Source organism: Apis cerana, linkage group LG11 (genome assembly GCF_029169275.1).
Source record: "Apis cerana isolate GH-2021 linkage group LG11, AcerK_1.0, whole genome shotgun sequence".
Classification (NCBI taxonomy): domain Eukaryota; kingdom Metazoa; phylum Arthropoda; class Insecta; order Hymenoptera; family Apidae; genus Apis; species Apis cerana.
The window spans coordinates 13775393-13799798 of NC_083862.1; the positions used below are offsets into that span (position 1 = coordinate 13775393).

Sequence of the window (24406 nt, forward strand, 5' to 3'; positions counted from 1 at the left end):
CCGTTATCTAACTCGTTCTCCTTTCTTTACTATATCTTTAGTGTATAATCCATGAATTCTTAAATTTCATAAAAAATAAATCATTGCCAATTCAAGATATACTGATTATAAAGTGATATTTTGAAAATAATTATGAAAGTGTTAGATTAAATTACTATCGTAAGTATAATTAATGATAGAGTTATATAGTTACACCTGTGTATACGTAATTAGCATTATCGCATTATCATTGAATATTAACCATGATTCACGAGAGGTCAGTTTATCAAAAGATACTTATCGGAAGGTATTCAAAGACCTTGTAAGTCAACGCGACAAGGCATAGAAGGGTACACATGGAATGCATTTGATTCCGAGAATAGCAAGATAAGGTAGTACGTGGCAAAGGCTTATTTTTCACTACTCATCGAGGAAACATCGTGTACATCATAAGAATTATCAGGAACGTTTTAACGGTATTCTCGAGGTTGAAATTTTGAACGAATTTCATATTTGGAACGGTTTAATTTTCGTGTTCTTGGGCCATAAAAAAACAATATTAAATTAAGTGCAAGCACGAAAACGTAATAATTTATTAAGCAATTTTTTAACGTACTGCTCTTTTTTATTCATTTTTCAACAAGAGATTAAACGAAATGAAAAAAAAGAAACAAATAATACGAGCTGATAGATATAATTTTATGCTTTTGTTTGAATTAATTTTTTTTTTTAAATATTTCCCCCCCAAAAAATATATAAAAATTATTATAACGTGTTTGGTCTGAAGGACACAATCCTCTTTTACGTGATGCGTGTTTGGGATTTCGTGCCTTGGTCAAAAGTTGCACGACATTACCACAATAAAAAGACGTTGATCTTATCCGAAATAACGATAAAAATAACTGAGTAGTAGGTATATATCATGCGAATAAATAAGCGAAATAAAGGAAAAAAGAACATCATATTATTTTTATATATATTTATATGTATATTTCTCTTTTCAATTCATCAAATATATGTCATTATTATTTTTTAATTGAAATATATAAAATATTTCTACATATTTTTACGTAACAATAATAATAAAATATTAGTTATATTTTTAAAGAGTCTTCCTTTTCTTTTTTGGCAATTTTAATTTTTTATGAATAGATAATCGCCGTATTTTATGAGATTTTATTTTCTGGCCAATTATTTTAATTTTTTGTTTTTTAGTTACAGGTTCATTATCATTATTATCAGAAAGTTCATCGCTTTTATTTTGAAAAAATTCGCTGGTATCATTTTCAGAAAGTTCATTGTTATCATTTTGAGAAAACTTATTTTGTGGGGAATCAGCGCCATTATTTTGTGGGGAATCAGCGCCATTATTTTGAGAAGATTCATCGCCATCACTTTGAGAAGAATCATTATTTAATGAATCGTTATTTACGTCCTTGATACCGTCATCTATTTTTTCGTCTTTAAAATTTTCTTGATTCGTTTTTCTTTTTCCACGTTTCTTCCGCTTTCGTGTTGTAGTTTTTTCATCATCGAAGATTTCAACTTTTTCTACTTCGTTATTTGTTGTATTATCTTCTTTATGCTTGTATTCGGGTAAAGATACATTAAAGTTTCGTTCAAATACGGCAACAAAAAAATCATTGCACATATCTATGTCGGAAATAGCATAAAGACATTTATCTGAACATTTATATTTCTTCGAACTAAAGTTCAACCATTCTTCGTTCAATAATTTTTTAACTGGAACAAGTTCGTACGCATTTTGTATATTTTCAAGAATTTCATCTATCACTTCTTCATTTTCTTCAGAATGAGCAGAACAAGTGCTATAAACAACCCTCTTTACATTTGGGAAATTTAATAAGGCGTGTCGCAAAAGAAAAACTTGAAATGCATGTAATTGTTTAAGACGTTGTGGATCATCTTTTTCTTTGCCGTACACTATTTTTCTATCCAACATACCTGAAAAAATTTAACTAAAAGTTATAATAAATTTTCACTTTTTATATTTATTATATAATTAATGCTATATATTTTATATACCTGAACCTGAGCATGATGGATCAACTAAAATATATTCCACTTTAGAATATTCATTTGTCTCCAAAGTTAATGAATCCTTATTAATAGTTTCAACACAAGAAGCGTTTGTTAGTTTAATTTGTTTGCATAATGTCTTATATCTGTTTTCATCTTTTTCTACTGCATAGAGTTTTCTATAAACATAATATTACATTACATCAAATGTAAAATTAAATTAATTTACAAATAAAAATCAACTCTAGATTTACCCTGTGTTTTTCAATAAGGCAGCTAAATGAGATGTTTTCATTCCAGGAGCTGCACACATATCGAGTACTATAGATCCTGGTTCTGGATTTAATAAATATGAAGGAAGACAGCTAGCCTAAAAGAACATAAAAAATATATAGAATTGAAAAAATTGATAAAATTATTTACTTTTTTTTTTTTTTTTTGATAAAAATTACCTTATCTTGTAAAATAATTTCTCCATTTTGATAACCAGGATGATCATAGAAAATTGTATCAGGTGGAAAAACAAGTATTTCCGATATATGAAAATCCTGAATAAAATTCGGTTTTTTTAAATTTTTTATAGCATTCAAATGTTGAATATAATTCGGACATTTTGGCATTAAAGACCATCCTTCTTCTTGAAAATAAGATATTCCTTTTTTTAGTGTCACTAACAATGTGTTGATACGAACGTACCTTGCACTTTTTACTGAAAAAAATGAATTTTTTTTTTTTTAGCAATTATATAAAGGTATTTAATTTTATAATGGATATAAAAGAAAACTCGTGCTTTATGACTAAATTATTTATTGTTAAATACATATTGAATTGAACTATATTCAATACTGGCATAATTATATTTGTACAATAGTAATAAAAAAATATAAGAATATAAATTACATTTACTATATGTAATTATTACAAATATCAAATATTAATATGTTATTAATATAGTATAGTATAAGAAATAAAAGGTATCCTACACAATTTTAATCTACAATTACAAATAACTCATAAATTACTCGCGTAGAAAAAAAAAATTCAAAAAAAAAAATAGAATGATTTCAAGAAAGATATGATATTTATTAATTTTTTTGTAGATATATGATATATGTAGAAATTATATGAAATCACGTAATTTTTTAAATGAAATTATTAAATTTATTAATTCATAACAATTCAGCTTGTTATTTTTTTCAACATAAAAAATGATTTAATTAAAAATTATTCTATTTAAAAGATATATGTGATTAACACATATAATTTTTTTATATGTTCATCTATAAAAGAAATTAATTATATTATGTTCTTCTTCTGAAATCATTCAATTATTTTCTGAATTATTTTTTATACAATAATAAGTAATTTATGAATAATTTATAAATATAGATTAAGATTATATGCCTTTTATGTATAAGATAAATACAATCATTATTTTTTATACATTTAAAATTTCATTTAATATTTAATCAATTTTTTCATTTAAATTATCTTTGGATGATTCTACAATTGATTTAACCTCGGAACCATTATCAGGTTCATGAAGTGCCTGATAAATATAACAAGCTATTATTAAATTTACTGTAATCACTGCAACAAACACAGAAATACAATTTGTTATAAATCTATCTACATGAAATTCAGTTTTCATAACATGTTGTATACCAAAAAATGCAACAAATGGAAGAGTAAACATGGCAATACTATATAAAAATAATTTTCCCAAAACGTCTATGAAACTCATAGCTGGTATTTGATCTTTATTTTGATCAAAAGAATTTTCTTTTTGATTTATTTTTTGTTGATTTTTATGCATATAAGAGAAAAATTTTTTAATTCTGGGATGTCGGCTAGTAAGTATTCGGTTGTTACGGATGATTAAAACCATTAATCCAGATGCAAAATTCCTTTAGAAGAAAATTGATTTAATATATCTTAAATTTAAGATCAGATGTGGCTATTAATTTCCTTGTACATGAATGGCCCATTTCTGTAAACATAATATGCATTCATTGATAAGTAATATAATATATTTTACCTGTTTCAGAAGATGTTGGAAATGCATCAACACCAATATTGTTTAATTCTTCCCGTAATTTTTGTTCATAAGCAAGAATAATTTTAATAGGTTTACAGTCAGTTTTCAAGGCGTTTTTGCCCCAAAGTAATTCTGTTATCAGGATTTTTGCTAACCATGCATCGAAACGAGGCTCATTCATTAATAAATTAGTTTTATTTATTAGATTATCTATTTGTCCTTCTTTTTGCAACGTTTTGACGCACAAGGAATATATTGCGGATTTATTCTAAATTGTTTAAAAAAATTAAGAAAAATTATTTAATAACGATATAAATAAATCTTGATGTATGTGCATTCTTTCGAAAACCATCTGATCATGATATGATTATAAAGAATAATCATTTAATGAATTTTATATATATATATATATATAATATAAATTTATTTTGGTTTATTTTTTCTATTTTCTATTAATAAAGATAAACTTACAGGATGTCTTTGATTATAAATCAATGATTTGAGACTGCCACCTTTTTCACGAACTTCCTGAATGATTTTAGCAGCAGACTTATATAGTCTTGGAACTTTGATGGAATGTACAAATTCTTTAGGCATGTTATCGCATCAAAATTGTAGCCTACTATGTAATATCGAACGTAATATCAATCACTTACTATTCAATTAATTATATATTAGCTTCTTTATGGAAACGTTCCTTGTATATATAAAATAAAACGTGTCCGCCATGCTATTAGAAAATGCGCACAAATCAGTGGATATGTTATATATATAAAAATTATTTTTATCAATTAGAAAATTATTTTTATCAAAAAACGTAGTTTAAAATAAAATTTAATTGAATAAATAATTAATCTTATGAACATATATTTTTTTAAACTATTTGTGATAATTTTATTGCAAATAAATTCAATATTAATATCTCGTATGGCGCTTTATTCAAAATCAATTTAATAATTTTAATAAAATTTAAATTTAAAAAAATATATATACAATTTTTCAATGAAAATAAATTAAAAATATCTAATATTATGAAAAAATTTTCTACAAAATAAATAAATGGTTACAAAGAAATTAATGGGAATTAAAAATAAGCCTTCATTTATTGAATGTCACGTGTTCGTTCTCTTCTAATCAGTTCATATGTGAATCTATTTTAATGTAATGTATTGCGATCTATTCATTAATTCGTTAAATATTTGTAATCTCGAAATGTTATTTGCTGTTTTATGTACCATCAAATTCATATTCAACTAGAAATATGATATTAAAAAGATTGTAACTATCAACGGTAAGATAATCGTTTATTAGACTAAATGAAACTTCATTCTAGGTTAGATTCCGGCGAATAATCAAAATTATATTTTTATTTTTTATTTTTTATGTTAAAAAACTTTATTTTTCTTAAATACAAATATTTGAATAACAAATACTTAACATTTATTGTTTCATTAATATATATAGCAATGTGTGTTGTTATTTCATAAAAGAAATATGAAGAAAAGATCTGTTGCAATCTTTTTTGTATGGAACATCTATATAAAATAGGAATAATTTATAAATATCACAATTGATAAGTAACAATTTAAATAGCTCATTCAATATGAAAACAAATCATTTTATGTATACAATTATTCAGATATTGAAATATAGAAAAATCAATTAGTTTTATTGCTTTGAATATTTTACAAAATATATAAATTTTGTATATTAATGAACTCAATATAAAACATTTATTATATGATGATAAATTGTTTTAGAACATTTGGACTAACGGAGACTTGAAACTTATATCTCATATTTATATTGCAAAGGACATTTCAATGACTAAAGATAAAAAGGTTTTATTACCTTATATATTATATTAACATATTTTATAGTGCTTATATATGATAGAGTTCATATAGTTCATACATATAGTTAATCATACAGAGATAGATATGCATAAAATATATATATATATATATATGTGTGTGTGTGTATTTTATGTACATAATTTTAGAATTTAAAATATGAACTCTTCTATTATTAGAAGCTTATAAATTTTAATATCAAAATATGTAGTATTTTAATGTGTTTTGATGTATTGTATTATATTATTTTTATATATTAAATTTATTTAAACAATTTTTTATGTAATATAAGCTATTATTTTATTTTATTTTATATTTAATTTTAATAGCTAAATAAAACATAATGATGCTTAATATATATGTTAATATATGTTTCTATATGTGTATATGTATATATGTTCATTAAATTTTTTTATTCTATTTAATTTTATATAATTTTATATAATTACATATAAAATGTATATTTATAATCTTGTGTTAAATAGAAATTTTTCTTAGAAGATATTTAATTATTGCTTTTTTTATGATTTCAGTTGATCCTGCATGCTGTGCACTACATCATCGTCCTGCCTAAAATATTGCACTGTACTTTTTCTTATTTTGCCAAACATTATATATATATATATATATAAAATATATATAAAATAAGTTAAATAAGAAATTATGGCTGCCTACATCAATCGTACAATTTCCATGATTGGAGGAGACAGCCACTTAAGATCAACAGATATACGAATTGATAATTCTCCTCTTCAGATTTTTGTTAAAGCCAAGAAAAAGATCAATGACATATTTATGGAAATAGAAGATTATGTGCAGGACACTATAGAATTTATGAAATGTAAGTAATTAACTTTAAATATATATTATAAAAATTAAATTATATATAATATTAAACTTTTTATTAAAATTATTTTTATAGCATTGCAAACTGAACGTAATATTGTTACTGTAGAAGAAGCACAAAGAATTGAAAGCTATGTTGCTAAGGTCCATGCAATTAGAGATGTACTTAAGAGGGATCACATGAAAGTTGCATTTTTTGGAAGGTATATAATTATATTAATTTATCTTAAACAATATGAAAAATAGTTAAAATATGTATTTTAAATATATTAATATATTTTTATAAATATTATAGAACTAGTAATGGAAAAAGTACAGTTATTAATGCAATGTTACGTGATAAAATCTTACCAAGTGGCATAGGACACACTACAAATTGTTTTTTACAAGTTGAAGGTTCAGATAATGGTGAATCTTATTTAATCACAGAAGGATCTACTGAAAAACAACCTGTTCAATCAGTTGGTCAATTAGGCCATGCTCTCTGTAAAGAAAAGTTATGTGAAAGTCATTTAGTAAGAATATTTTGGCCAAAAGAAAAATGTTTATTATTAAGAGATGATGTAGTATTTGTTGATAGCCCTGGAGTAGATGTAACACCAAATCTGGATGAATGGATTGATAAACATTGTTTGGATGCAGATGTTTTTGTCTTAGTGGCCAATGCAGAATCTACTTTAATGGTGACTGTAAGTAATTGAAATATTCATTTTTATGATATTTTATATTTTTAAATTATATGTATTTATAATTGTAGGAAAAAAACTTCTTCCATAAAGTGTCTACAAAATTATCTAAACCAAATATTTTCATCTTAAATAATAGATGGGATGCATCTGCTTCAGAACCAGAATTTTTTGAACAGGTACATATTTTTGATTGTTATATAGATAATATTATATAAATGTAATTTTAATAATAAGATAAAATAGAAATAATCAAAAAGATATATTTAAATATGTTGTCAAAATAAATTTGTATAATTCTGAATAGTAAATTCTAAATTTTTTTTATTAAAGCTGGTACTACATATTAAAATTATTATCTCTAATTGTCTATGATTATATAATTTAACATTAGTATATTTAAAAGTATATATATATATATATACATATATGTATATATGAAGAAATTCATTAATAATAATTATGCAGTGGCAGCTTTATTTTAATAATTTACATAATATCCGCTTTATCTCTTAGCTGGTCAAAGAGCAAAAAGAAGTAAGTTATTTTATTTTTTAAATTTTATTATCTATAAAATTTATATTTGTTTAATGCAAGATTATTTTAATGTATAAATAAAATTAATGATGCACTATGTAATGTACATGATATGCATAAATTTTATAGCATGAAGAATATTTATTAAAATTAAATTGATTGATTTTTTTAATATAATTTTTTCTTTAATGATGCAAATTCTGTGCTTATAATATTTAATAGAAATTTCAATACACGCTTCTTGCTTTTTACACTTACAATATTTTACAATTTATTATGTAACTTGTGTTTATTTACAATTTACTTTTGTGTAGGTAAGGGCACAACATCAAGAACGGGCTGTTGATTTTTTGTCGAAAGAATTAAAAGTTTATACGCCTAAAGATGCCGAAGAAAGAGTTTTTTTTATATCGGCGAAAGAAACTCTTCAGGCTCGTATGCAAGAACAACGTGGTCAACCTGCTCATAGTAAGATTTAATTTTTTATTTGTAAATAATTGTAATTTGAACTGTTTATTTTTAATATGTACAAATTTGTAGATGGTGCACTAGCAGAAGGGTTTCAAAATCGTTATTTCGAATTTCAAGATTTCGAACGAAAATTTGAAGAATGTATTTCAAAATCTGCTGTAAAAACGAAATTTGAACAGCATTCTCAACGTGGAAAACATATCGCTACGTAAATAATTTAACATTTATTTAATAATGTTTAAATATTGCTTTTCAATATATAAAATAAAATAAAATATATAAAATAATTCTCTTTAGAGAAATACGACAAACTCTTGATGAAATATTAGAAAGAGCACAAAAAATGAAAAATGAACAATTACATATTAAAAAAAATGTTCATGATAAATTAAATTATACGGAACAACAGTTAATGTTATTGACTCAAGAAATGAAGGACAAAATTCATCATATAGTAGAAGATGTCGAGCAAAGAGTATCTAAAGCTCTTAGTGAAGAAATTCGTAGATTAGCAGTACTTATTGATGAATTCAGTGTTCCATTTCATACTGATCCAGTAGTCTTAAATGTATATAAACGAGAACTTCATACACATGTAGAAAATGGTTTAGGTACTATTATTTTTAAATTTATTTATTCATTATATTTTTACTCTATAAAAAATTTAATTTTATAAATCTTTAGGTTCTAATTTAAGAGCAAGACTCAGCACTGCATTGGCATTGAATATTGAAACTTCTCAAAGAGAAATGACAGAACGAATGGCAAGTTTATTGCCAGATAATAAAAGACAAATGTCATTAAACATTTTACCAAGACGAGAACCATTTGAAATTTTGTACAGATTAAATTGTGACAATTTATGCGCAGATTTCCACGAAGATTTAGAGTTTCGATTCTCTTGGGGAATTACAGCCATAATTAATAGATTTGCAGGAAGACAGGGAAAAAAGTTACCAATCGCTAATTATTCACAAGAAGTAAGATTATTTACAATATATAACACAAAATATTTTTGTAATAATAAAATTATTATTGAATTAATATATTTTATTTTAAGATGCCACCTGCAATTATGTCTCCTGCAGAAAGTATTGATTCTATAAAATTTATGACAAATACTTCAAACTATCAATCAAGATCGGATGATTGGTCATTAGCTACTAAAATTGCAATAGCATCTATAACATCTCAAGGTACTATGGGAGGACTTATAGTCGCTGGATTTGTAAGTATATTACATAAGTTTAAATAATTATATCTAAACTTATGTAAACAAAATATTTTTATTTTATCAAAATTATTTTTTTTAAGATGTTGAAAACAATTGGTTGGAGACTTGTTGCTGTAACCGGTGCTATATATGGTGCTTTATATCTTTACGAACGATTAACATGGACTAATAAAGCAAAAGAACGTGAATTTAAACGTCAATATGTATCGCATGCTACGAAGAAATTGAAACTAATAGTAGATCTCACATCTGCAAATTGCAGTCATCAAGTACAACAGTGAGTTTTTTAATTTTATTTTAAGTTATATATATAAATATGACTTTTTTTTCTTTCTTTATTTTTAAAAAATTAATTTTAATGTTATATATACATATATAAAATTTCAGAGAATTGTCAAGCACTTTTGCACGTTTGTGTCATTTAGTAGACGAAGCAACATCTGAAATGGATACTGAGTTAAAAAATATTGCAAGTACAATACGAATATTGGAAGAAGCAACTAGTAGTGCTAAAGTTTTACGAAATAAGGCTAATTATTTAACAAACGAACTCGATTTGTTCGACGCAGCATATTTGAAGTCTTTAAATTAAACATTGAATTATATTTTTAAAAATAATACAAATTACTAAATATCGATATTAAGAACATCATTGTTTCAGAAAATATACTTATGTATGCTGTGATTATTAATACAATTTATGGTATTATCAATATTCTAAGAAACATGCATACTTGGATGTGTTTTTTGAAACAATTTCTATGCAGAGCTGGAAAAGAGACATTCACAGATCTGATTGATTATTTCTGAATGGATTTATTATAACTGTAAAAATAGGAATATTGATAGTGTTATATTTTTAAATTTTTAAATAAGATTATGTAACATTATGTGATGGTAAGCGAACAAGCATTATATTTTCCTTGCTCTTTTATCATTTATTAGCCTTTTTTTCAGTTCTGCTTAGTATTTATGTATACAAAAGGAATGTTTTTACAAAAAAAAAACCTCTAGTCTTAAATACAGGCAATCTTTTCATTTTTTCTAAATTTATCATCTTAAATTTTTATCAAATTTTTTACAATTTAAAATAAAAAAAAATGATTTCATTCTAGCAAGATGAACACAAAAATATATTCTTAACATTCAATAGATCTTCAATGAATTTCTGAATTTTTTTTCTGAATGATTTATTGTCAAATTAATCATGTTAAAAAAATCTATTTTTTGCGAACAAAAAGCCAGTATTTTAAAAACATCATTAAAGCAAAATATAAATTTATATGATTTATATTCAAATCTATTACAGAAATAATTGAATCTTATTTATATAGAAATGAAATAATGGAATTATTAGATTTATTAGATTATATTTATAAAGAGCTTATGTTATATATAAATAAAAGATTGTTGAGTAAGGATTATATTTGTATTTCTCGATTTTTTCACGTATTATATTAATGTGATTTTAAGGTAAGATTGCGTAAGAGTAAGATTATTGAATGAAAACGAAACATGATTGACATAAATATAACCTCGTAAAACATATATGAACTTCTAAAATGATTCGAATATATAATTATATCAAACTAAAATATAATAATAATATATTCCGATTGTTTAGCGTTGTAAGTTTCTTGTTCAATATCAACATTTAAATTATTGTATATTTTATTTTCATTCGTTATTTTTATTTTATTTAGAAGGTATCTTCTAACCTAAAAAGTCCTGCACAAGTTGACTTAATTGGACCGCCTGATCCAGTTTCAAATTTAAGACCTATTATTTTCGCGAAATCTGAAAATGAAAGTAAATTAGAAAAGAAATTTAGAGAAGCTAGGGAAGATACACAGATTTGGAATCAAAATTTTTGGCGGGAACATAATAACAATTTCATTGAGGTATAACATTATTTTATATAATTAATATGAAATGTTAATTGAAAATATTTCAAATTTTGTTTATTATTCATGTCATAGGAACGCAGACAATTTCAAGAAACTCTTAAAGCTCAAGGAAAAACATCGATTACGGCAGATGATATGTCAATATTTTATAAAGAATTTTTAGATAAAAATTGGCGCATGCATTTAAATTATAACATTGATTGGTATAAGAGAAACGTTAAATTATTGTTCCTTGAGATTAGAGTAAGAATATCTAAATTAAAATTTAGATAATTAACAATGTTGATTCAACATCGTATATTGTACATATTTACAATGTAAGTCCATATTTATGCTTTATATGTAAGTTGTCAAAAATAGAATATATATATTATGAAATACATAAATACTATCAAGTATTCATTTATATATAATTATATTGAATATTTTAAAAACTTTCAACATAATTACAACTAAATTTAATTGTGTGTATACTACATTAACTATTTATTTTTAAATAATTTTCATATTATTGTGACACATTTGATTTCTTAAACATCCTATTTCATGTTGTTTTCTTTCAATAATCAATTGCATATATCTGTGCTGTTTTCTTTCACAAATAAGCTTCTTTTGATATTCTTTTATATTTTGATGTAACTTTTGATAAGCACATTTTGCAATAGCAATTGCTTTTTGTTTTTCTTTTTTCAAATAATCTATTTCTGCTGTAAGTTTTTTACATTGTTCACATTGTGATAAAATGCTTAATTTACTATCATTCTGATCTAATGTTATTTGCAAAGATTCATTCTTTTGTTTTTCTTTATGTAATTCATCTTTAAGTTCATTAAATTCAGAAGCAACTTGTTGAACTATTTCTTCACTATCATGCAATAACTAACAAAAATAAATATTTTTTTAATATTATATAATATTATTATTTTAAACTAAACTATATTAATTATTATATTATACTAAACTATATTATATTAATTAAATTTTATTTTATTAAATTAATTTATCTTTATCATAAATATATTACCTTTTTCTGTTTTGATATTGTTTTATTTTGATCATCTATCATTTTTTCTTTTATTCTCAATTCAGACAAATGATTTTCTTTGCTAGTTTCTAATTCCTGTTTTAAACAATCACAAGTTTGTCTTTCTTCACATAAACAATGTTGCAAATGTTTTATTTTGTCATCCATTTCTTTAAAAGTAGAATTATTTGAGTGCAATACTGTTTTTATCTCTGCTAACTCAATATCCTATTAACGTAAATTAAATCAGTATAAAATCATAATTTAATTTTTTATATTTGATTTTTTTTTATATTTACTTTTTGAGATAATTTTTTATCTTTCTCATGTATGTTATTTTGTTGTTCATTACATATACCAGTTACTTTACATATCCTTCTTTTCTGTATATTTATTATATTTGTGAGTTCTAAAATCATATTTATGAATTCTGATCTCTCTTTATTTAAAGCATTTTCCTTTTCTTTGACTACATATTTCATCTTGTTCACTTCTTTTTCAACCTCCTCACACCTTGTATGATTGAAGCATGCATTTAATATCTAAAGTGATTCTTAGATTATATTTTAAAGAAATAAGAATTTATATTTAAATTTACATTAAATATTGTAAAATTACTTTTTAGATTCATCTTCTGAGAAAGATTTCAATTTATTCATTAAAATGTCCCGTTCTTGCAATAAATCATTATTTTTGTGTGTAATTTCAACAATCTGTTGCTGTAAAAAAATAATTATTTTATAATTAATAAAAATATTTCACACACACATATATATATATTTTCTAATATTTTTTATATTGTTATTTTAAAAGACAAATTAATTAAATATTATTAATTAAAAACTATATTAAAAAATATATTTCAAAAATATATATTTTTTAAAAGTATAGAATATAGAGTAATAAGGAAATAAATAATGGGAAAGAAATAAACAGAAATAAAATAAAAAAAGAACAAAAAAGTAAAATTGACAATCAACGCCATCTTTTAAATATTTTTAAAAATATTTAAATACACTTTATCTTATTTTGTTTTTGAAGAAATAGTATTGATTATCAATTTTTATTTTTATTTTTATCCTTCTCTTATTGTTTTTTTATCTTTTTTTTATGTGTTTTATTTGCAGCTAAAAATGATGTTGATTTTAATATTTTTACAATTTTTGTTCTTTCTTCATTCATATTTATTCTCTTTGTTTATATTTACTTTTGACATTATGCAGAAAAGATATAAGATATCAAAATATATTTTGATTATTTCTCTTTCAAAACTATATCTTCATCTTTAATACAAAAAATATGAATATTTTGTTGTATAATATATCTCAATAATGATGATTTCGTAATATATATATGCTAATATATGATTCAAAGCTTAGTGATAAAATTTTAATTGAAGTATCACCAATACAATGAAAAAATTAAAAAAAAAAATAGGAAGAAATTTTGAAATATTTTATTAAAATGAATGACATTGTCAAACAAAAAATTTATCAAATTTTTTCTTTTTATTATCAAAAAACTTTAATATTTGATAAATTTAAAAAAAGAGTATGCGAATTTATAAATAAAAATTTTTAAATTTTTAATACATGTTTAATCTCATATTTTATATCTATATTTATATTTATATTTTAAATATATATAAATATGATTTGTAGTACATACTTGTAATTTTGTGATTTCATTTAATAATTCAGTTTTATCTTCTTTATCTGAATCTCTTTGAATTTTTGATTGCTTCACTAAATCCATTGCAATTTTTCGTTGTTCTTCAGCCGTTTGTAATGCATCTTTTAAGCAAGCTGCTCTTTGTTCACTATCCTCTTTTAAACAATTTATATTACAAGTCAAAGATTTTAATTTTTTTTCAAGTTCTTCAGTTTGTTTTTTTTCACTTAAGAGATCCTACAAATTACATTTATATAAATTCAAATAAACAAAAAATAATTATTAAATAAAACCTTTTGAATTCTCTCAAATATTTTTTTATCTTTTGCACAAACATCTACAATATTATTAATTTCTCCTAATTCATTTACAGAATTTTCATCTATTTCCTCTTGTTCTATTATTTCAGTTTGTATATCTGTGTTTAAAGTTATAGAAGTATTATCTTTTGTAGGAACAGTTTGTTCGCTTTTCTCTTCAAATGTATCAATTATTTCATCTTGTACTTTATAAAACTGTGGAGTTATTTGATCAGATTTGTTTTCATTCTCTAACTCTTTATGTGGAGTTATTTTATTAGGTTTATCTTTTTTCTCTAATTCAATTAATTCAGGTTTTTCTAGCTCAATCAACTTAGGTTTCTCTGGTTCAATCAACTTAGGTTTCTCTGGCTCAATCAACTTAGGTTTCTCTGGCTCAATCAACTTAGGTTTCTCTGGCTCAATCAACTTAGGTTTCTCTAATTCAATCAACTTCGGTTTTTCTAATTCTTTCAATTCTTTAGTAAATGTATCTTTTATTTTATCATTTGTATTATTTTTTATTTTATCATCTTTAACTTCATCTTTGAAATCTAATAAATAATTTCATATTAATAATATTTTACAAGTTTTTTTTTAGATCAATGACATTAATATACCTTCAATTGATGAAGTATTTTTGTAAAAATGTAACTTTCTGCGTGTTTTACATTTTTCTGGAGTGCATACTATTCTTTTTTTACGAGTGTCATATGTACATTCATCAGTACAATTGTACATGTTTAATTTTTCTTTCAAATATAAAATTTTTTGAGCACAATAACAACATTTGCCGAAGTAATTGGGTATAGCACACTACACACATATATAGTTTTTTTTATAATTATTATATATCTTATAATTATTATTTATTTTTATAACAATTATTATTTACTTTTTTACATGTTGTATAAGGATACACATTATATTCTTCTTCCATTTTTTGTAGTTCAGAAATAATGATGAGCTGTCTATTGAGAGTATTAAGTCGCGTTGAAATATTGTGCATCCCAAATTTTAATTAATATTTTAGAATTAATTGTCATAATAATTTATTTCTTTTATGTAGATTCTAAATTACTGACATTTAAATAAATGATATAGTATATGATAGATATGAAATTGTTGAGCATCCATTTTGCATAGATTGTCTTTTTTTATTTATGTAATCTCTCAATTTATTACTGATGTACATTTACAAAATTTATTTTGAGCCGATATTACAATACTCTTTCGAATAACAACGAATTAGACAAAAGTAACGCACACAATGCAAAATAATGGTAGTAGACAATCATCTACTAACAAAAAAAGTAGATATTCTTAAGTACTATTATTTGTGCAATGTATTGTCGTTACTTAAAGTTATTTAAGCAAAAAAGATCGCATTATATATCGTGGAATATCTTGTTTCTCTGGGGATTTGGATTATGGATAGCTCTGTGTACAAGTAATATGTATAATTCAATTATAATAGAACAAGGTAAATGTTTGTTAAAGTAAATTTATTATTGATAAATAAAATAATGATTTTAACGTTAATTTATTTGTAAAATTCAGATCTTGGAATTACATATAATACCTCAATAAAGGCAAAGAATATAGAAGATATCGTAAATATTACAAAAACAAATTATAATTTTTGTAACATGATATTAATATTAAAAATTATGCTTCAATATATTTATATCTTTGTATCTATATCTTTTATATTATTTTTCATATATTCACATGGTTATTTAAAAAAAGTGATAAATAAATGGAAAAATATGTAAGTAAAATTTTTTTAATATAAAATATTAATGTGAATAACAATATAATAAAATATTAATATACCTTCTTATATATTTTTAATTTAAATTGATTTTCACAGGATGTGCAGCAGTTCAATTATTCCTTATTTTGAATCTTTCTTAAAAAGTCGTAAAAAAAATGTTTTTAATAAAAATGATTCTGCTATGTTAGAATTTAGAAGAAAATTTATGACAAATTCTGAAATCAATCAGAATACATTCTATTTTCAAACAAATTTAAGTTATGATGGTGAAGAAGATAAATTGAACTTGGAAAAAAATAAAAATATATTGGATAAAGATATAAATATTGTTCAAAATGAAATTATTTTTAATACTTATACATTATTGCTTTTCAACAATTGTGAACTTAATCAATACTTCAATAATCAACAATTAAAAAGTTATTTATCAATGAAGCATTTCATATGTCAAGATTCACAGTTTATAAAAAGTAATTTGAAAAATTCAAATAATTATAAAAGAAATGATAATTCTTTATCAAAAAAAGTTATACAAAGAGGCATTGTTAGCTCTTCGCCAGAATTTCAAAATTTTTTAGCAAATTTAAAGAAATCTCAATTTTTTTATCCATGCCTATTAGAAGTATCTACAAGTTACATGATCCATATAAAATCAATACATAAATAATTATTTTACGTGCCTCATTTTAAATAAAATATTTTTATTTGTATTTGAACGTTTTTATTTTTAAACTTTTAAAATTTTAATATATCATAAAAATATACTCTTTACTGTAATTTAATTTTATATTTTTTTTAGCATAGTATAACACTTGTGTATTTCCAAATAGTGAACAAATCATTTATTTAGAATTTTAATATATATAGAATAATTAATATTTTTAACAATTGTTTTCCATAAAAAATGTATAAAAATATATAATATTTCTTCTTAATTATCTTTTTTATTATATAAAATTTAAGAATTAAAATTAAAAGGATTGAACTTAATTAAAAAGAAAAAAAAACAATATATGTATGTAACATCATTATAAGATTATATTTTATATGAAATTATTTACAGTTTTTTTGGTATAATTTTAAAAAAAAGAATGAGATGATACAAAAGGCTAACCTTCGAATATTTAAAATAGTTTAAATATAGCTGAAAGCTATCATCTTGTTGTTTTTAATTACAACAGAAATATTATGTCCTGAGAAATTTTATGTAGAATTTTGTAAAACTGTTCGCGTTCTTTTTGCGTTACCTGTTTTACAACTGTTTACATTGCTAGCAAATCTTAATGAATTTAATGTTTCATTATAACATTCGTCTAAAGGAGATATATTCAATAGCATTAAAGTTTTTGAATTACCACCTAAAGATGGCATTAATAAATGAGTGAGTTTGGAATTTCTGTATGGAATGTGTTCCTGCTTTTTTAAGAGAGCAAGAATAACATTGCCCAAATTTGCCAATGATTTATTTATATTTTTCGTTTCTGCTAATCGTACCGATTCTTCACCTTTCAATCTTTCAGATCCTGCTAAATCAACTAAGTTCAAGTTTCCTATTGAAACCTCTTCTTTTGTCTTATGCATTCCAATTAGTTTTATTCTTGCTACTGAATGCGATCTTGATGATCTAAAATTAAATTTTACAATTATAAATTATTTTTTTATTTATAAAGCATAAAAAAATAAAGAAAAAATATACCGTTCATTCGATTGAGTAGCTGCAACTGCTCTATTACGTTGTGCTGTTAAAAGACATTCATGTAATTCTTCAGGACTATGAATTTCTTCTATTTTAAGATTGCTGACATACAAATCATGCCCCTTACTATCGGCCATTCTAATTTCATGTGTTTTCGATTGAGAATCAAGTAAATCAACAATATGTTCATTATAAATTTCAAGAAAACTAGCTTCTATTCGATATTCCCAGCCAAGTAATTGAAATTCTTTCATTTCTTCAAATATATGTCGTACCTGAATCAATAAAAAAAATTTTTTTTACAAATAAATATATATTATTAATAATTTTTTATGAATAAATAAATATATATTAAATATATATATTATATATATAATATATATATTAACAAAGAATATATACCGTTCTAGGAATCATGCCTTCTTTTTCAATGCCTGGTAAACCTTCCATTGTGTATGTTTTACCAGAACCAGTCTGACCATATGCAAATACACAAACATTATACCCTTCTAGGGCAGATTGAACTAACAAAGCTAATTCTTCAAAAATATCTTTTTGACTAGCTGTCGAAGGGAAAACTTTATCAAAAGTAAATTCTTGTCGGGTTCCTCTTAACTTTCCACTACAACTAATTGCATCAGATCCATCAAATTTTCCTACCTCAATAGTGCATTCATCTATAAAGTTCATAATACACATCCTATGGATAACACAGACATTTGTTACAAAATATTATATATTTAAAAATTAAATATTTAATTATGTATATGATACATACGGTTTTCCAAATTCATTTGGAGTCCTAGGACGGACTCTACAAAATACTCTTATATTTCCTTTCATTTCTTGTATTGCATTATGCAAAATTCTACGATCTTTGTCCATTGTATGAACCAAGGATTGCAAATCATTTTTGTCTGTAGTCAATTTTTCATTAATTTTTCTTTCAGCTTCCAAGTTTGTTTCTAAATCTTTTATTAAAAATTCACGTTTTAGAAGTAATGTTTCTTGAGAAATACATTTCTCTTTAAATTCTTCCAATATTTTTGAAACATTTTTAAATGATTCTTCTGTATCTTTCAAACATTTTTTTAAATTTTCTTTTTCTTCTTGCATTTTATTTATTTCTATTTTTAATTCATTAAGTTCATTATTTAATGTCTTATTTAAATTTTCATATTCTTCTGCTTTTATTTTACATGCATTTTCATTTGTCTTTAATATATTTAATTGTTCTTGAATTTCATTATATTTTGATAAAGTTTCTTTATATTTCTGTCGTACACTAGACAGTTCGTCACTAGTATGAGCCAATCGACCCTTTAAGTCCCATTTTGAAGGCTTAGTTGCAATATTATTTTGTACTTTTTTATTTGTAGTATCTTGACTAGATTTGCTAATAGTATTACTTGTTAATGTAGTGCCAGTTCGTTGCATAACTTTTGGTTTAATAGGAGGTTTAGTAAAAGGTTTTTTAGTTTCTCCATGTATAATGGGAGCATTAGCTGGTCTTTTCATAGCTCTAGTAGTAATAGAAGACATAGTTTTTGATCTACTTAAAATTTGTTTTGTTGGAGGTTTATTTTCATTTTTACATTTTGCAGCGATATTTATTGTACTTTTAGTTTTTTTTAAATTATCGGAAACATGATTAGAGCTTGCATCAGGCAAATCATTTTGATATTTTGGCATTTTTTGATTATTTGTTTTTATATTTTCTGTACTTACTATTTTTGATAAATTAAATTTTGGCTTTGGTAAACGTGACTCCATCTATGTAGAATTATTAAAGATAAAAATTAATATAATAATAATAATAAAAATATATTGCATGCATTTAAAAAATTTAATTAAATCTATATATATATAAATATATAAAATCACAATTTGTAATGCATTACTTAATAATTATCAATTTTATTCCTCTTCATGCATCTTTAAATTAACTATTTCATAAATTTTTAAATTGATTAAAAAATCATTTTCAATAATGAATTATTTACTTATCTACAATACATTAAAATAATTATCTACAATACAATAAAATACATTGTTCGTGATCAGAAATTTATATACGAACGATATAATTATCTAAAACAAACCTCGTATACCAAAATAATACAATCAAGTCCGTCGTAGTCACACGTTTATAAATTATTCATTTATTGTTAAATTACCCAATAATTTTGAAATAATATGTTTATTCAACACACAAATGCATATTTTCTGTTATATTCGTGTCACAAATTCAAATTAAATATAATTTTCAGGAAAGCTTAAAATATTCACAAAGAATGCTTTGTACAACATTCAAAGAGCGGTTAAATAATATCCGCTGTAGTATTTGAACTTGAATTTGCTTGAATATAGCCAATCAGAAAATTACTAATATGAGAACCAATCATTTCATACTATGTAAAAGATACAACCAATGACAATACTTAAGACTAATAATTATGAAACATTTTATTTTTATTAATTTTTTTTCCATATTACATTCAATATTAAATAAAAAAATAAGGAATTATTAGAATAAATAATTTTATAAATAAATGAATGTTTCGATTGAATATATTTTTCTAAATAATTTCTAAGTGATTTTTTTTTAATAAATTTTAATCAAAATATTAAATATCATTAAAATATTCAAAAAATGAAATGTTTTCGAAAAATAATAGATTGCTTTATAATAGAATGAAATGTGACGAAAAGTTTAAAGAAAACTTTTTTGAATGGCAGAGTTTATACTTTCATCAAAATGACGTTTCTATGGACACGTTGTCACAAATCTCCACACAATCTGTTTGTGAGCATGCGCACCGTGCACTAAAGATTAGCAAGATTTTCTATTCGCGCGAAAGTAGTGATAATTGGTTTGGAACGAATTAAAATCTCTTGAGGAGATAATTTAAAAAAATGTCAGGAAAATCAAAAGCATTTACAAAAGAAGAAGAACTTCTTCTTCAAGATTTTTCAAGAAATGTATCAACAAAATCTTCAGCTTTATTTTACGGCAATGCTTTTATTGTTTCGGCAATTCCCATCTGTGAGTATATATTCTTCACAAGTTTATAAATATTATTTATATCATTATTTTATAAATGTATATGAATTTTATTATAAATTTCATATATGTTTATATTATATAATTTTATATTATATAATTTTATTAAATAAATTATATAGAAATTGTAATTTTTTTTTAAAATAACCTCTATATATTTTTATATTACAGGGCTTTTTTGGAGAATTCATTTGATCGATATCTATGCCAATTTAATTTCCTTTGTTTTAGTCACATTAGCGAGTACATATACTCTTGCTCTTGCATACAAAAATACAAAATTCGTGTTAAAACATAAGGTATTGTAAATTATTAAGAAAACATTTTATTAACATAGTTACGTTAAAAAAATTCATATTTTTAGATTTATTTTAAAAAATTAAATATTAAATTAAATATAAAATATATAATATATATATTTTTTAGATTGCAGTAAAAAGAGAAGATGCAGTGACAAAGGAAATGAGCAGAAAGTTATCAGAAGATAAAAAAATGAGTAAAAAGGAAAAAGATGAAAGGTAAAACATTTAAACACAATAATATTAGATATATATATATATTTAAAATTTAATGTAAAATAATTAAATTTTCAGAATTTTATGGAAAAAAAATGAAGTAGCTGATTATGAAGCAACAACATTTTCAATTTTTTACAATAATGCCTTATTTTTAGCTCTTGTAATTGTATGTTCTTTCTATATTCTAAAGACATTTACACCAGCTGTGAATTATATACTTTCTGTGGGTGCAATGAGTGCATTGTTAGCATTATTATCGACTGGATCTCAATAAAATATATGTTGTGGAAATATATATATGGAATGCATAATGGTAATCATTTAAAATCATCGATACATGTGTGATTCTGCAATTGTTTTTATGAGTGAATGAATAAATTTAATAAAATCGTTTTTAATTATAACAGTTTCACTGATTTACATTGAATTTATACTGATTTAAGACAAAATCATTAAATGTTTTTTTATATAATTTAGATTACAATTTTAAAAGGATATAATAAGAGGATATAATAAGTTATGTCAAAAATTATGCATATTTTATATTTAGATATGAAAATGATTAATAATATAAAATTGCCCAAAAAATATAATGAAGATCAATCGCTTATTATGGAAAGAATTTCATAATTGGAAATTATTATTACGTGGATCGATAATATTTGCATTACAACAGTTCGAGTTATAATTTACCGTCGTTTGCGGCAACTGAATATTTTCGTTCGAATTAATTAAACCGATTCTATTACTGATGACGAATTATAACGGATCGCAGATTGTAATCCATTATATGCAGTCCAACACGACCAATTCTAATGCTTTATTTGCTTGTTTAACTTGGACACGTGCCAACGTATAACCCGTCGAAAGAAAATCTCTCGCCAAATTGTATATTCTATTCTTATGCAGAAGTGAAAATGCAAACATTCATTTATATCGTACTATGCCATTATCATTTGCATTTTGTTGCATTAAGAGTTGTTTATATTTTGTATAATATAATTCGTAATTTAAATTAATATTTGCTGAAATATAATATTTAAAATTCTTGTATCTTAAGAATGAAAGATTTAATTAAATTTATGTTTATTAGAGCATTTAATATGTGTATATCACGGAATAATTTTGCAAGGTTGTTATAACGTGAGAAACTCATATTGGCGCAATTGTAGCTATGCATTTGGCAAAAACATATCAGTTTCCTTGTTTGATTTATGTCGCCACGTGATATTCGCGTAATTTTCACAATATTCTTTGAATAAACTGCGATTCAATTATTACATAGGAAACATTAGAAAATTAGAGCCTACCAAAGCTAAAAATCCCTCAACGGCTGGATTAAACATACGACAATTACTCCGTTCAATAATAAATAATAGTTTACAAGATTTACTGCAACATATTACTCAGTTGCATATATTTTGGATCTTTTCCAAATCTCAAATTCTCCAGATAACTCGTTGATTGTTGCGTGAGTCGGATTATCCAATCCTTATTATTCGGCAACAATTATCAATAACAATCATTTTATTAAATATTTTATTACAAATCGTGACTAACGTTTGTCATTATTGATGGAATCTTTCGAGAAAAGATATAAAATCTCGAGTTTTATCGCACAATGAGTTTTCTACTGCTCGTTCGATTCGCGTTTTAGCATTTAACAGACGAATCGGTCAATGTTATGCGATTTTATGTGCTGCTGGATTTCTATTCAAAATAATTACATCATGCACCCAGAAAACTAACCGTTTGATTTGAATATAATATGCGTATACAATCAAAATTTGAAATCTATGCAGTTACAAAGAAATTGAGCAGCGTTTTAATATGAATATAAGAAATTTTGTAATCACTTTATAATTCGCGATTAATTCAAATCTATTCATAATCTTAGAATTGATACTGAGCCTGTCAAAGATTCAAGCACGAGTTTTTTAAATTTTGAAATTTTTTCACGATCATCGTCTCGAACGACCGAAATTTCAATTATCATCTTTCAATTAATCGAAGCAATGCAACATTACTCTCGGATACAATACGCTGTAACATTTTATACTCGTAACAAGATCTTGTCTCGATTCCAAACCATAAGTTCCACATGAATTTTTATGCCTCTGTCGTTCTTCCGTGGCTTACGCAAATCGCAAAATTTTCATTCTCTATTTTCGTACCGATGCAGCAATATCGTTCTCCTCTTCTTAAAAAGACGTATACGCGCATAGTCGTCTCAATGAACAAGACTCGAGTGAATACGTTGCTCCAGCGGGCGTCTAAAATTAAAAAGGAATCCATTCCGTCACATTTCTCCGCCGCCTTCCTCCGCTTCGTAATTTCAATCCTAAATAATTTACAACGGTACACTACTTTTCTCGTAAAAAAAACAAAAAAAAATTCTCGCCCCCCTTTTATAATCCGTTTACAACAACAACAAAGGCGACAACAAAAATTGTTATTCTCTTCCTTATTCCTTCCAGATTATCAATCGAAGCAATTCATAATATACGATAAGTCTTCGATATCTCTGCCAATTTCGTAAATTTACATAGATTGGAGCACGAATTAATTTGATCTCCAAAATTATTCGATCGCAATACCAATCTCGATCTACTTAACCTCCAAAATTATTCTGGTCCAAGACCACTGGAATAGAAAAAGACGCGATGATTCACATGCATACGAGTATCACAATCGGTACGATTGCAATAAGAATCGATTTAATTTTAAAAAGATACGGGAACGTAGGAGAGCGAGATGGCTGGAACG

At 23.9% G+C, this 24406-nt stretch overlaps 7 protein-coding genes and 1 long non-coding RNA gene across 14 annotated transcripts; 4 read left to right on the plus strand and 4 right to left on the minus strand.

Moving 5' to 3' along the window:
* Window positions 1-943: 943 nt before the first annotated feature.
* LOC107995839 (28S rRNA (cytosine-C(5))-methyltransferase) lies at window positions 944-4813 on the minus strand. The gene is made up of 6 exons (XM_017053548.2): window positions 4529-4813; window positions 4058-4325; window positions 2472-2728; window positions 2274-2389; window positions 2026-2198; window positions 944-1944 (listed from the first exon to the last, which is right to left on the minus strand). Exons 1-6 carry the CDS (start codon window positions 4652-4654, stop codon window positions 1082-1084), a joined length of 1803 nt encoding a protein of 600 aa, XP_016909037.2. The 5' UTR covers window positions 4655-4813; the 3' UTR covers window positions 944-1081.
* A 346-nt stretch (window positions 4814-5159) lies between these two features.
* Window positions 5160-11108, plus strand: LOC107995837 (transmembrane GTPase Marf). Of its 4 annotated transcripts, XM_062082188.1 has the most exons (14): window positions 5179-5348; window positions 5818-5898; window positions 6444-6751; window positions 6833-6959; window positions 7052-7445; window positions 7514-7621; window positions 7959-7979; window positions 8294-8447; window positions 8520-8658; window positions 8748-9061; window positions 9135-9430; window positions 9511-9678; window positions 9765-9961; window positions 10072-11108. In XM_062082188.1, exons 3-14 carry the CDS (start codon window positions 6574-6576, stop codon window positions 10274-10276), a joined length of 2301 nt encoding a protein of 766 aa, XP_061938172.1. In that variant the 5' UTR covers window positions 5179-5348; window positions 5818-5898; window positions 6444-6573; the 3' UTR covers window positions 10277-11108. The 4 variants fall into 4 exon arrangements, with proteins under 4 accessions (XP_028521538.1, XP_028521537.1, XP_061938172.1 ...); XM_028665736.2 differs by lacking the exon at window positions 5818-5898 and having other exon boundaries at window positions 5163-5348; XM_062082189.1 differs by lacking the exon at window positions 7959-7979 and having other exon boundaries at window positions 5180-5348.
* Window positions 11002-16882, minus strand: LOC107995841 (kinesin-like protein KIF15). 2 transcript variants are annotated; one of them, XM_062082192.1, is made up of 9 exons: window positions 16422-16882; window positions 15481-15556; window positions 15206-15401; window positions 14580-15139; window positions 14284-14523; window positions 13234-13334; window positions 12915-13128; window positions 12616-12843; window positions 11002-12470 (listed from the first exon to the last, which is right to left on the minus strand). In XM_062082192.1, exons 2-9 carry the CDS (start codon window positions 15523-15525, stop codon window positions 12084-12086), a joined length of 1971 nt encoding a protein of 656 aa, XP_061938176.1. In that variant the 5' UTR covers window positions 15526-15556; window positions 16422-16882; the 3' UTR covers window positions 11002-12083. The 2 variants fall into 2 exon arrangements, with proteins under 2 accessions (XP_061938176.1, XP_028521539.2); XM_028665738.2 differs by lacking the exon at window positions 16422-16882 and having other exon boundaries at window positions 15481-16299.
* Window positions 11175-11977, plus strand: LOC107995842 (cytochrome c oxidase assembly factor 8). Its single transcript, XM_017053555.2, has 3 exons — window positions 11175-11312; window positions 11388-11585; window positions 11664-11977. Exons 1-3 carry the CDS (start codon window positions 11247-11249, stop codon window positions 11862-11864), a joined length of 465 nt encoding a protein of 154 aa, XP_016909044.1. The 5' UTR covers window positions 11175-11246; the 3' UTR covers window positions 11865-11977.
* On the plus strand, window positions 15930-17418 carry LOC133667005 (uncharacterized). The gene is made up of 3 exons (XM_062082195.1): window positions 15930-16068; window positions 16146-16356; window positions 16459-17418. The coding sequence occupies exons 1-3, from the start codon at window positions 15930-15932 to the stop codon at window positions 17027-17029; spliced, it is 921 nt and encodes a 306-aa protein (XP_061938179.1). The 3' UTR covers window positions 17030-17418.
* LOC107995760 (protein claret segregational-like) lies at window positions 17377-20650 on the minus strand. 3 transcript variants are annotated; one of them, XM_017053422.3, is made up of 5 exons: window positions 20161-20650; window positions 18837-19831; window positions 18461-18758; window positions 18059-18333; window positions 17377-17986 (listed from the first exon to the last, which is right to left on the minus strand). In XM_017053422.3, exons 2-5 carry the CDS (start codon window positions 19829-19831, stop codon window positions 17566-17568), a joined length of 1989 nt encoding a protein of 662 aa, XP_016908911.1. In that variant the 5' UTR covers window positions 20161-20650; the 3' UTR covers window positions 17377-17565. The 3 variants fall into 3 exon arrangements, with proteins under 3 accessions (XP_016908911.1, XP_016908912.1, XP_016908913.1); XM_017053423.3 differs by having other exon boundaries at window positions 20236-20488; XM_017053424.3 differs by lacking the exon at window positions 20161-20650 and adding an exon at window positions 19960-20093.
* Window positions 20651-20968: 318 nt separating this feature from the next.
* LOC107995870 (translocon-associated protein subunit gamma) lies at window positions 20969-22044 on the plus strand. The gene is made up of 4 exons (XM_017053595.3): window positions 20969-21104; window positions 21294-21421; window positions 21549-21640; window positions 21716-22044. Exons 1-4 carry the CDS (start codon window positions 20975-20977, stop codon window positions 21912-21914), a joined length of 549 nt encoding a protein of 182 aa, XP_016909084.1. The 5' UTR covers window positions 20969-20974; the 3' UTR covers window positions 21915-22044.
* Window positions 22045-22159: 115 nt separating this feature from the next.
* LOC114577259 (uncharacterized) lies at window positions 22160-24399 on the minus strand. The gene is made up of 2 exons (XR_003697164.2): window positions 24257-24399; window positions 22160-23913 (listed from the first exon to the last, which is right to left on the minus strand). It is a non-coding gene; the product is annotated as an uncharacterized LOC114577259 (long non-coding RNA).
* Between the last annotated feature and the right edge of the window lie 7 nt (window positions 24400-24406).

What these genes read in the sequence shown, in the direction of transcription:
- LOC107995839 (XM_017053548.2), bottom strand. Translation starts at nt 4,654, where the DNA reads ATGCCTAAAGAATTTGTACATTCCATCAAAGTTCCAAGACTATATAAG. An exon ending in AAATTATTTTACAAGATAAG is followed by an intron (nt 2,390 to 2,471) that starts GTAATTTTTATC and finishes ATGTTCTTTTAG; the next exon opens with GCTAGCTGTCTTCCTTCATA. An exon ending in TCCATCATGCTCAGGTTCAG is followed by an intron (nt 1,945 to 2,025) that starts GTATATAAAATA and finishes AAATTTTTTCAG; the next exon opens with GTATGTTGGATAGAAAAATA.
- LOC107995841 (XM_028665738.2), bottom strand. Translation starts at nt 15,594, where the DNA reads ATGCACAATATTTCAACGCGACTTAATACTCTCAATAGACAGCTCATC. An exon ending in TCAGAAGATGAATCTAAAAA is followed by an intron (nt 13,129 to 13,233) that starts GTAATTTTACAA and finishes CAATCATACAAG; the next exon opens with GTGTGAGGAGGTTGAAAAAG. An exon ending in CAATATCAAAACAGAAAAAG is followed by an intron (nt 12,471 to 12,615) that starts GTAATATATTTA and finishes TATTTTTGTTAG; the next exon opens with TTATTGCATGATAGTGAAGA.
- LOC107995870 (XM_017053595.3), top strand. Translation starts at nt 20,975, where the DNA reads ATGTCAGGAAAATCAAAAGCATTTACAAAAGAAGAAGAACTTCTTCTT. An exon ending in AATTCGTGTTAAAACATAAG is followed by an intron (nt 21,422 to 21,548) that starts GTATTGTAAATT and finishes TATATTTTTTAG; the next exon opens with ATTGCAGTAAAAAGAGAAGA. An exon ending in AAAAAGGAAAAAGATGAAAG is followed by an intron (nt 21,641 to 21,715) that starts GTAAAACATTTA and finishes TTAAATTTTCAG; the next exon opens with AATTTTATGGAAAAAAAATG.
- LOC107995760 (XM_017053422.3), bottom strand. Translation starts at nt 19,831, where the DNA reads ATGGAGTCACGTTTACCAAAGCCAAAATTTAATTTATCAAAAATAGTA. An exon ending in AAGGCATGATTCCTAGAACG is followed by an intron (nt 18,334 to 18,460) that starts GTATATATTCTT and finishes TTATTGATTCAG; the next exon opens with GTACGACATATATTTGAAGA. An exon ending in GCTACTCAATCGAATGAACG is followed by an intron (nt 17,987 to 18,058) that starts GTATATTTTTTC and finishes ATTTAATTTTAG; the next exon opens with ATCATCAAGATCGCATTCAG.
- LOC107995842 (XM_017053555.2), top strand. Translation starts at nt 11,247, where the DNA reads ATGATTCGAATATATAATTATATCAAACTAAAATATAATAATAATATA. An exon ending in TATTCCGATTGTTTAGCGTT is followed by an intron (nt 11,313 to 11,387) that starts GTAAGTTTCTTG and finishes TATTTTATTTAG; the next exon opens with AAGGTATCTTCTAACCTAAA. An exon ending in ATAATAACAATTTCATTGAG is followed by an intron (nt 11,586 to 11,663) that starts GTATAACATTAT and finishes TTCATGTCATAG; the next exon opens with GAACGCAGACAATTTCAAGA.
- LOC107995837 (XM_028665736.2), top strand. Translation starts at nt 6,574, where the DNA reads ATGGCTGCCTACATCAATCGTACAATTTCCATGATTGGAGGAGACAGC. An exon ending in AAAGTTGCATTTTTTGGAAG is followed by an intron (nt 6,960 to 7,051) that starts GTATATAATTAT and finishes TAAATATTATAG; the next exon opens with AACTAGTAATGGAAAAAGTA. An exon ending in ACATGTAGAAAATGGTTTAG is followed by an intron (nt 9,062 to 9,134) that starts GTACTATTATTT and finishes ATAAATCTTTAG; the next exon opens with GTTCTAATTTAAGAGCAAGA.
- LOC133667005 (XM_062082195.1), top strand. Translation starts at nt 15,930, where the DNA reads ATGTATTGTCGTTACTTAAAGTTATTTAAGCAAAAAAGATCGCATTAT. An exon ending in TTCAATTATAATAGAACAAG is followed by an intron (nt 16,069 to 16,145) that starts GTAAATGTTTGT and finishes TGTAAAATTCAG; the next exon opens with ATCTTGGAATTACATATAAT. An exon ending in ATAAATAAATGGAAAAATAT is followed by an intron (nt 16,357 to 16,458) that starts GTAAGTAAAATT and finishes TGATTTTCACAG; the next exon opens with GATGTGCAGCAGTTCAATTA.